The 11,502-nt window shown below is 42.0% G+C and overlaps 1 protein-coding gene across 1 annotated transcript in view; it reads left to right on the top strand.

The window, feature by feature from the left end:
* Positions 1-91: 91 nt before the first annotated feature.
* heatr5b (HEAT repeat containing 5B) overlaps positions 92-11,502 on the top strand; it is a 124,328-nt gene continuing 112,917 nt past the window's right edge. The window contains exons 1-4 of the mRNA XM_060852486.1: positions 92-248; positions 4,409-4,629; positions 6,167-6,378; positions 9,227-9,335. Of these exons, the coding sequence (XP_060708469.1) occupies positions 4,504-4,629; positions 6,167-6,378; positions 9,227-9,335 (447 nt within the window). The 5' untranslated portion in view covers positions 92-248; positions 4,409-4,503. The remainder of the gene's footprint in view (positions 249-4,408; positions 4,630-6,166; positions 6,379-9,226; positions 9,336-11,502) is intronic.

The raw sequence follows: 11,502 nt of genomic DNA, 5'->3' as shown, positions 1-11,502 counted from the left end.
TGTGTGGGGAGAATGCCGTGACTGCGCGTGCGCGACTCTATGTGTGGGGGAGAATGCCGTGACTGCGCGTGCGTACTGTCGGTGACAGATGGTGGTTGTGGTGGTGGGGAGCTGCTGATGCTGGCGCTGGGGGCGGCTGCGGTCTCGGTCTCGGAGTAACTGACAGACTGAACAGCAGTCCCTCCCTGCCCGCGGCGGAGAGAAGCCCTTACCGGATTCCCAAGCTAGGATCTGGAAGCGGAGAGTAGGTGAGTAGCTGGGCCGCAGGGTGAGGCGCTGTGGCCCCGGGGATTATTGACTCGGCGCATCGGCCTGTTGCCGGCCAGACGCCGGGAGCTGAGGGGGACAAGGCATTGTTCAGATTCCTCTCATCCCAGCCTCCCACTGACTCCCTCCCCACCTAATCCCCACCCCCCCACTCTCCTTCCCACCCCCCCACTCTCCTTCCCACCCCACCCCCCCACTCTCCCTCCCACCCACCCCCCCCCCCACTCTCCCTCCCACCCCACTCTCCCTCCCATCCCCCACCCCGCCATCCCCCCACTCTCCACCCCGCCATCCCCCCAGTCTCCATCCCCCCAGTCTCCATCCCCCCAGTCTCTACCCCCCCATCCCCCCAGTCTCCACCCCCCCATCCCCCCAGTCTCCACCCCCCCATCCCCCCAGTCTCCACCCCCCCATCCCCCCACTGTCCCCCCACTCCCACCCACCCCTCCCACTCTCCTTCCCACCCCCCCCACCCTTCTCTGCCCTCAACCTCACTCAACCCCCTCCCCACTCAATCCCCTCCCCACAATTAGAACATTTAGGAGCTTCTAGCTACACATTGAGGATCTGGTATTCTTAAGGTAGTGCTCACTCCTCCCTGATCTGGGCTGACAACTCATTCTTATTTAAAGTACGTATTGAGTAACACATTGATAGGAGGAAATGGTTGAAGTATCCTCCTGTTTAAACTCATGAGCCAGTAGGGTTGAGTACAAATCCACATTTTTAGTTATAGGAGTACAGGAGGGACATCAACATGCGTACAGAGTGAAACTGTTAATATTTCAGCTCAATTACATTTATCTAAGTCTTATCAGGAATTCAGCTTCTTCGGTTTATTCTGTCACCCACTAAGGTAATTACTGTGTATACAGGAGGACAAAGAAATTGAAAAGAGAGAATATGAATATAAAATAGCAAATGTAAAAGCATGGTGTCAAAGCCTCTCTAAGTATGTAAACAGAAAATTAGCGAAAGCAAATGTGGGTTTGTTACAGGCCAAAGCAGGAGATTTATAATAGGAAATAAGGAAAGTGACAGGTTTTAAACTGATACTTTGTATGTGTATCTTCATAAATTAAGATACAAGCAGCGTCCCTGAAATAATTAAAATCCAAGCCTCTTGTGAGAGTGTGGAATTGAAAGAAAAACTGAAAATTGTATTATTGGAGATATTCATGGGAAAGTTGACAAATCTATGGGAAATCATCCAACCCCAGGTTATAGTCCAACAGGTTTGATTGGAAGCACACTAGCTTTCGGTATGCTGCTCCTTCAGCTGGTTGCCAACCACCCGTTGAAGGAGCGGTGCTCCGAAAGCTAGTGTGCTTCCAATCAAACCTGTTGGACTATAACCTGGTGTTGTGAGATTTTTAACTTTGTACACCAGTCCAACACCTCCAAACCATGGGAAATCATGATCTTCATCCCAGTTCAAAGAGCTGGCTACAGAGATATTGGATGCATCGGTCTTCAAAGTGTATTAACTCTGCAGTAATGTCTGCAGATTGTAAAGTCGTAAATGTATCTGCACTTTAAAAATGGAAGGAGCGGAAAATGGAGAGAAGTAGGGAAAATATTAGAATCAATCATATAGAACATGATTCCTGCATTTTTAAAAATATAATTGTCTGATTGGACAGAGTCAGCATGGATTTATGAAAGGGAAATCAAGTTTGACAAACTTGAGACTTTTTGAGGATGTTAGAAGCAGAGTTGAAAGTGAGAACCATTGGATTTTCAGAAGGCTAATACAGGAGTCTAGTACAAGAGATTTAGCAAACAAAATTTAAAGTTCAAGGAATCATGAGTAAACTATTAACATGGATAGAATAATGATAAATGCGAGAACACATTAAAAAGGTAAATGGGTCATTCTCAGATTACCAGGCTATGACCAGTGGGATGGCATAAGGATCTATGCCTGGACCCCAGCTATTCACAATATAGGTTTACTTGAACTTTGAGGCTTTTGATAAGATTCCGTACAAGAAATTAGCATGTAAAACTGAAGCACTTGAGAATGGAGGTAGAATACTGACATGGATGGAGAACTGGTTGACAGACAGGAAAGAAAAAGTAGGAATAATTTGGTCATTTTCCAAATGGTAACCAGTAACTAGTGAGGAAAGATCAGTGCTAGGACCCCAGCTATTCATAATAGATATTAATGGTTTAGATGAGGAATTAAATTAGATTAGATTAGATTAGACTTACAGTGTGGAAACAGGCCCTTCGGCCCAACAAGTCCACACCGACGCGAAACCCACCCATACCCCTACATTACCCCTTACCTAACACTACGGGCAATTTAGCATGGCCAATTCACCTGACCCGCACATCTTTGGACTGTGGGAGGAAACCGGAGCACCCGGAGGAAACCCACGCAGACACGGGGAGAACGTGCAAACTCCACACAGTCAGTCGCCTGAGTCGGGAATTGAACCCGGGTCTTCAGGTGCTGTGAGGCAGCAGTGCTAACCACTGTGCCACCGTGCCGCCCAAGTTTGCAGATTACACAGCGCTGGGTGGGAGGGTGACGAGGATTCAGAGATGCATTAGTGTGATTTGGATAAGTTGTGAATGAACAAATAAAGTATAAAATGGATGAATGTCCAAAGGAAGGCAGATTATTATCTGAATGATGACAGATTGGGAAAGGGGGAGGTGCAAAAATATCTGGGCGTCCTTGTACACATTAAGCATGTTGGTGCAATAGGTGGTGAAGAAGACCAATGGTAGTTGGCCTTCATAGTGAGAGGATTTGAGTACAAGATCAAAGATGTCTTGCTTCACCTAGTAAATGGTCATCGCACCGTCTCCATTGCCTCAAATCCTTTTTTTATGCTATTGAGCCTGGAACAGCGTAGTACTCCAGGTGTGGTCTAATCAAAGTTCTATATAAATTTAACATGACTTCTCTACTGTTTAACTCTGTTTTCTGGTAGAGAACCTTTCGTGCTTTGTTTGTTTTTAGTGGCCTTATTAACCTGGCAGGTGCTGGGTCCACTGTTTTTGTCATTTATGTAAATGATTTGGATGTGACAATAGGAGGTATAGTTAATAAGTTTGCAGATCCCACCAAAATTGACGGTCTAATGGACAGTTATCTCAGTATTATGCAATCTTGATCAGATGGGCTGAGGAGATGGCATTTAATTTAGATAAATGTGAAGTGTAGCATTGTAAGGCAAATCAGGGCAGGACCTGTAGACTTAATGGTAGGATGAAAGTTCCTTCAAGGTGGAGTCACAGGTAGACAGGGAAGTGAAGAAGGCATTTAGTACACTTGCCTTTATTGGTCAGTGCATTGAGTATAGGAGTTGGGATGTCATGTTGTGTTGTATAGGACAGTGATTAGGTCACTTTTGGAAGACTGTGTTCAATTCTGGTGTGTCTGTTATAGAAAAGATGTTAAATCTTTTCTGCACCCTTTCAAGTTTACAAGAATTTTGGGGTTGAAGGGTTTAGCTGTGGGGAGAGGCTGAATACACTGGGGCTATCTTCCATGCATTGTCAGAGGTTGAGGGGTCACCTTAATGAGATTTATAAGATCATGAGAGGCATGGATAGGGTGAATCTTTTTCACAGGATAGGAGAGTTCAAAACTAGAAGACATAGTTTTAAGGTGAGAGGGGAAAGATATAAAAGGGATCTAAGGGGACAACTTTTTCACACAGAGGTGGTACGTGTAGGGAATGAGCTGTCAGAGGAAGTGGTGGAGGCTGGTACAATTAGAACATTTAAAAGCATCTGGATGGTACATGAATAGAAAAGGTTTAGATGGATATGAGCCAAATACTGGCAAATTGAAATAGATTAAGTTAGAATATCTGGTCGGCATGGACGAGTTGGACTGAAGGTTCTGTTTCCGTGCTGTACAACTCTATGACTCTGACCCGTTTTGATGCCTCTTGTGATACAGTAGTAGTGTCCCGACTGCTAGACCAGGGGATATGGGTTTAAGGCCCACCTGCCCCAACAGTGTGTCATAATTTACCTGCATAGGTTTATTCGAAAATATCTAGACTGGTCACTCTTTGCACCACATGCTTAATTTTTGAAATTGTTCTTCCTGAATAAGCATAGTGTGATTTGTCATTTGTGTAATGCTGATCTAAATAAATGTTTTTTTTAACAGAGCTGAATTGTAACCCTGGATTGTTATGAGAGGCTGAATCCTCAGTCTGCTTATTTTTATTTACTTGTGGGCTCGCGCCCAGATAATTGAGTGGAATGGAGCTAGCCCACAGCTTACTGTTAAATGAAGAAGCTCTGGCACAGATAACTGAGGCAAAGAGGCCTGTGTTTATCTTTGAATGGCTACGATTCTTAGACAAAGTGCTTGTGGCTGCTAATAAGGTGAGTAAAAGTCTGAATTATTCAGGGTTTGAGTGTTTCATGTCTGAAAAAGGCTAAAGAGCAGGTTGAACTAAATGAAGATGCTGAATTGGAAAACAGCATGAATTGTAAATGATTGACTCGTTGGCATTTTAGTGTACAGGAGAAAGTAAGGACTGCAATTCCTGGAGATCAGAGTGTGGTGCCCTTCATCAGTATGCCCGAAACATCAATTCTCCTGCTCCTCGGATGTGGTCTGTCTTGCTGTGCTTTTCCAGCACCATACTCTCCACCCTTTGTGTGTAACAGCATTTCTAGTAAAATAATTGATTACGATTTTTAAGTAGGTGTCAGTCTAGAAGTATATTCCTACAAGTTTAAAGAGGATACAGAATTGTGTAATGGAAAGGAAGATATCAAGTCAAGTGCCAGGGCAATAAAAGTGAAACGTGAGGTCTGCAGATGCTGGAGATCAGAGCTGAAAATGTGTTGCTGGTTAAAGCACAGCAGGTTAGGCAGCATCCAAGGAACAGGAAATTCGACGTTTTGGGCCAGAGCCCTTCATCAGGAATGAAAGTGAAACCACTATACTATCATTTCCTGAATAAAGGAATCGCTCGACTGGTTCCTTTTTCCCTTCTCCATGCTCCAGAATACACACATCTGCCCAGCTGAATGACCTTCTGTATTTTTTCTTCAGGCTGCAATGATATTGTCGTAGGCTTCTGGGATTGGAAGCTTCTTTGATAATAGTAAAGGGGAAAAGGCAGTTATTGCCCAAGAAGTCAGGGTCAGATGACCAAAGGATCTGGAAGAGATGCAAGGGTGAAGGGGTAAATGAGAGCTTAGAGTAGTAGGTGAAGGTTTTAAACATTGAGGTGCTTGGTGTAGTATAGGACAGGGGTGATGCATTTAAGAGACCAGTTCACACATGGAAGTGTTTGGGTAAGTTGGAGCATATGGGAATAATTAGAAGTTAGTTGAGACAACATTAAAGTAATGAGTTACTGTTGCAGAGTTTGATTAGTAGGGGCACTCAGGTAAAGGTGCTGACTGGCAATATTACCCCGAAAAGGGAAAACATTCTTGCTCAATGACGTAAGAGATTTGAAACTCTGCCCTACATTAAATGGGCGTCAAGAGTTTGCAGCCAAAGAAAGGATGTAGTCAGTAACAAGGGAGATGACTTACTGGCAGGAGCCAAATATCAGTCTTCCTGCGCTGTCAGAGAAAATTGTGACTTATCTACGGTCTGATGTCAGACAGACAGTCTTAACATAAGTTTGAAGGAGAGGAATTGGGTATCAAGAATGTGTTTAGAAGTTGACCTCATAATATTCTGAAAGATCAGTATAAGGAGGAAGATGAGGGAGACCCCTGGGTGACTCCATAAGTACAAGGATGGGAAGTGTCAGGTTGTTGTAAAATGAAACAGCTCAGCTGCATTTATCACCAAACAGGTCAATAATATAAGAATTTAATTTATCCTTAAATATTACTTCTCAATCTCAACTGATTTGTATTCCTTTTTTATTTTTTTCCTGCTTGGTGGCATCAGGTGGATGTGAAAGAAAAGCAAAAGAAACTGGTAGAACAGCTAACTGATCTAATAAGCGGCTCATCAGGCCCTCCCACACGCAAGCTGTTGGCTAAGAATCTTGCTACCCTCTACAGCATTGGGGATACCTTCACAGTCTTCCAAACTTTGGATAAGTGTAACGACATCATTAAGAATAAAGATGACACATCTTCTTACCTGCCTACCAAATTGTAAGTGCAAAACAAGGAAAAAATATATGGTATAGCTGATGTGACTAGTTTAAATGAAGTAGGTAGTCTGTGCAAGAGCTAACTGTGGAGATTGTATGAAATCTTACATCACAGCTCAAGGCCAATTGGTCTGTACTGCCTATGCACCACTTTGAAAGATCACATGAATTGCCATTTGAAAATTGCTAGCAATGCCAGCAACCTGAGAAGTTTTACCTCCATTCAGCATATCTGCGTGAGACTCTTTGAATGAAAAATTGGCAAATAGTTTGTCCGAAGAAAATAATAAATTTTCCACAATACTCCAATTAGGATTTATTTTATAATGTCTTCATAAAGTGCATTACGAAGACTTGGCATAACTACTTTTTTCTGTACTGTGTCCCTATTTATAAAGTCAAGGATTCTGTATGTTCTTGTTTTAACAATCTTCTTACCTTCTGTCACTTTTGAAGATTTATCTACACATACCAATGTGGCCTGAACATTCTCTGTGGAATACTGTTGTACTGTGCACTTATCCCCAGTCTAAAAAAATCACTCCCACTACTTGCTTTCTGTCCCTTAGCCAATTTTGTAACCAATCCCATTGGCTTCACTTTTTCTAATAAAAGTGCTGAGGCTTAGGTGCATCCTGTGAGGAATTCCAGGAAATTCAGCAAGTTTTCCATCTGTTGACCCAGACTTAGTTTGATTTTATTTTTGTAAAATGATGGAAGACATTTTCAAAGTGAGTGAGTAGAAGGCTTGCTGACATCTGGAGGGAAGTAGTGGTATAGAGTTGATGGTCTGAATGCCTCTTAATGGACAGAAACAACCCCACAGTAGAACCAAGCAGAATGTTTTCTAACTCTGAGCATAATTTTTAAAGACTTCTGCTAGCTTCTTTCTTGCTGTTTGCTCACATTCCCCAAAAACCTTTGCAAGAGTTTAGTAATATGGAGATAGGGGTAGAGCCTGCTCTGCCACTCTGATTATGACTGGTTAAGTACTTTTGAGTCTTTTTCCCCACATTATACCCATGTTACTCTGCATCATTGGTCTGTTGAAATCTATTAATCTCCGCTTTTAAATATACTCAAAACATTCAAGCTTCCACAACCTGCTAACATGGCAAATTCCAAAGATTCACAGCCTTCCTGAGTAAAGATATTCGTAATACACTCAGTCCAAAGTGGCACCCTTATATTTTTAAATTATGCCTCCCTGATTTTAGATCCCATAACATGCCTCTCCCCCTGCTCCATTTTGGTCTAGTCCCTGCCCACTCTCCCTAACCTCCCAGCATGTCCCGCCTGCCACCCCCACCTCGTTCCTATCTTTGATGGTTTGCAATACCCGTAATGCGCTTTGCTTGTAAATGCTTAATTGGCTACATGGTATTTTTACTTGTGGTTATTAGTTTTTTTTTGAAAAACGTCAGTGGTTTTGGTGGTGGGAAGGTCACTGAGTTGTGTGTGATAACGCATCTGGGTAGACAGCAAAAGGAAAACAAAGTCTTGCCTCCATCTGCTCTTTCTATCTTGTTTAAGTATTTCGTGCATTTCAATGAGATTACCTCTCATTCTTCAAATCTCTAGAGGACAACTCAGGAACACGTCTGGTGAACTTTCGTGGCATTATCTGGATGGCAATAATATCTTTCCTGAGAGAAGGAGACCAAAACTGTATGCAGTACTCCAGGTGTAGTCTAACCAAGATCCTGCACAATTGAAACAAGATCTTGTGACTCCTGCACTCAACCCCTCTTACAATAAAAGCTAACATTTCATTAGTCTTTCTAGTAGTTTGCCCACCTGCATGTTCGCTGCCTTTGATTTATTGACAAGGCCACCTGTACGTCTCCACATTTTAAGAATAACTCTGCCTATTGGTTTTTCGTGCCATAGTTGATAACTTTACATTTTTCTTTGCTATATTACATCTGCTCACTCACAGTCTGTCCAAACTTTTTTGAAGTCACTTTGCATCTTCCTCACTGCACACATTCCCACTATTTTTGAAGAGTAATGCAACCCATTCCCCATATTTATATTTTTTGGTTTCCCTGTTGCGTTTCCAACATAACTTTCCCTTGTCAATGTCTACGGTACTTCATTTCTCTCTCCGTTCCCAATTGTGTATCTCCAGCTTCTTTCCCTTCCTTTCTCTGCCCTATTATTCGCATCTAGGGCTTGATGTAGCCTTTTATGCTTCACCTTACATCATTTCAGCTGCTCTCAAAATTGTTTAGTTTTCATCTGTATGTTTCCTTTCACAGTTTCCATATTAAATTATTAAAGGGATTAAATTATGAGGATAGATTGCATAAACTATGCTTTTAATCCCTTGAGTATGGAAAATTTAAGAGGTGACCAAATTGCTATATATTAAGATTCTTCATGGATTTGATGATGTAGCATGAGAGAAGCTATTTCCTCTGGTGGGAGAATCAGAGCGAGAACACACAACTTTCAATCTTGAATGTATTGCTGTAATTTTAATGTGAGGGAACTCTTAATTCACATGAAGGGAAGTGGAAATCTGGAACTTTTTGTTTGCTTGCTGTATCTGAGTCTTCTCTACTCGATTCCTATTGTGTGTGCACTCACCACCACCACCTATTTTTTCCCTTCTCCAGAAAGGTTTGGGGAGAGTGCCCTGTCAAATGAAAATGTACACAGATTTTGTTTTAATTCAGTAAAGGTATTAAAGGATATGAGTCCATTGCAGATAGATGGGGTTAAGACACGGATCAACAATGGGCCAACTGAATGGTGAAACATATTGGAAAGACTGAGCGGTCTCCTCCTGCCTTTTATGTATGTGAGAAAATAAGATTATTCATGCTGTGTTTCGTTGTCGACAGGGCGGCTGTGGCCTGCATTGGAGCATTTTATGAGAAGATGGGCCGAATATTGGGTAGCTCCTTTCCTGAAACTGTCAGCAATCTTTTAAAAGCCCTGAAAAGCGCAGAGGTAAGCCGAATGCTTATAAATACCATGTGGGTGGTGTGGGATTTACGTGGTGTACAAGTTTTCAGAGTGAAGCCTTGTTAGTTGGAATATTGAGTAGAAAGGAATTATACTGTCTTCAGGAGTCATCTGCTGCGTAAAATCCATCTGTGCTGATGTATAAACATTTTAAATCAAGCATAGGCAAGGATACAGTTAATGCAACTATAAGCAAAAATGTCAGCAATGTCATATAGAGTTAGTGTTCCAAATTTTGGCAAGGTCACGATATTTTGGTGGACTTATAGTCGGGCAATGTAATGTTGCAGAAGACTAACTGTGACCTGGAATAAGTTGGTTGTATCAATGTTCCTTTTATCAGTGGGTTGCATCTAAGTGCCATAAAGTGCTTTGCTCTACAGCTGGCTAAATAGGATGACAGCCCTTACCCTGAGCATGGTTAGGATCTGTAGAGTACAGATGAGTGTAGCAGAGTTTTCTGAATTATTCACTCCCCTTTCCTCCTTTCAGTCATGCTCACCAGCATGTTGCCCAAATGACACATTGCAATGTAGCCTGTAACTGAAGGAAGTTCAGTCCCATTAACAAAGGAGTTCAGTGCAGGAACGTAATCACATTTACTTTACAACTGCTGGTTAGTCTCAGGTTAAAGATTGCTTTTGGCTTGTGACTGTTGTTATGGACCAGGACAGACCCCCTCAAAACATTTTAAGAAGGTAGCCCATACCCTAACTTTTTATTAAAAAGGCGAATGTAAGGTAGATATTCCAGGAGTGATGCAGCTGGTCAAACCACTCACCTTTACGCAAAACAGAATTTATTTAAACACTGCAGTTGAAACACAAACAAAAGAAAACAGAATTTGGTATAACTTATTTGAAAACCCGACTGACTTAATATCACAACTTAATAAGGGAGCTATTTCAATCCCTGCAATATGCCATAAACACACCCCTTGGCAAAAGGTAAATTCAAACAAGGTACTTACAGGCAGAAGAGATTTCAAAGAGAAAGTTCAGGCGAGGAACATCCGGTGAAGCATGGAACCTCTTTTCACTGTAGCAGCTTCTCTGCTATCAGCAGTTTCTGACTTCCTGCGAAAAAAAACCAAACTAGGAAAAGACCTGAACTGGGAGAGCTGGCCACTCCCCTACCATTGTTTAAAGTAGCCACGTCCAACTATATCAGCACCCCTGTCTTTACTACCCTTCTTGAAAAACAGCAAGGTTAAAATAACCTTGTTAAAGGGGTAGCATCATCACGTCTCCCCTCCCCTAAGAAGAAGAACCATCAATAGACAAAGATGGCTTCATTTTGAAACTGCCTAGTCTTACCCTGCTAGTACATTACAATACATATACATTAACTATAACCTTGCAAACACTCTATTTCAGTCTGTTTACTGCTGCCACCAAATGCCTCAGTTTTTCATCTTAATAGGTTATGATCAATATATTTGATTGTTTCAGACAGATTACTGGCAACATAAATGTTGTAATGCCAACACCAAGCTCAAAGTCTCCCTCTCAATTGTTGAACATTTGTGTTGATGAATGTTCAATTTCCTGGAGAAATATTCAATAGGTCTTTCTATTTTCTCATCGTTGTCTTGTAAGAGTACAGCACCAACACCCACATCACTCGCATCGATAGCCACCTTGAAGGGCTTTGTGTAATCAGGTATGGCCAATACTGGGCAGTGGTAAAGACAACTTTCAGGCTGTCAAGTGCTTCTTGACAGTCAGCCGTCTACTGAAACTACTTGCATTTCTTTAGTAATTCAGTGAGTGGAGCAGCCATACTGCTAAAATTTGAATTTCCAATAGAACCCACTCAATCTCAGGAATTGTAGCACTGCTCTCTTTGCCGATGGTATGGGAATCTCCCCAATAATTGTTATTTTTACATTCAATGGGGTCATTTGTCCATGGCCCAGGAAGGTGACTTGCGCTTAGGTAAATTCACTCTTAGCGAGGTTTATCACCAAGTCTGCTTCCTGAAGTCGATTGAATAATTCTCATAAGTGCTGCAAATATTCCTGTCATGTGTGACTAAAAATTACCAGGTCATCGATGTAAACCACACAATTGGGTAATCTGGAAATGACTTTATTGGTTAGTCTTTGAAATGTAGTTGGTGCATTTTTCATTGCAATTGGCATGACTCGAAA

Source organism: Hemiscyllium ocellatum, chromosome 3, assembly GCF_020745735.1.
Source record: "Hemiscyllium ocellatum isolate sHemOce1 chromosome 3, sHemOce1.pat.X.cur, whole genome shotgun sequence".
Taxonomy (NCBI): domain Eukaryota; kingdom Metazoa; phylum Chordata; class Chondrichthyes; order Orectolobiformes; family Hemiscylliidae; genus Hemiscyllium; species Hemiscyllium ocellatum.
Note: the sequence above shows the minus strand (reverse complement) of the source record. Positions and strands in the feature narration are given on the sequence as shown.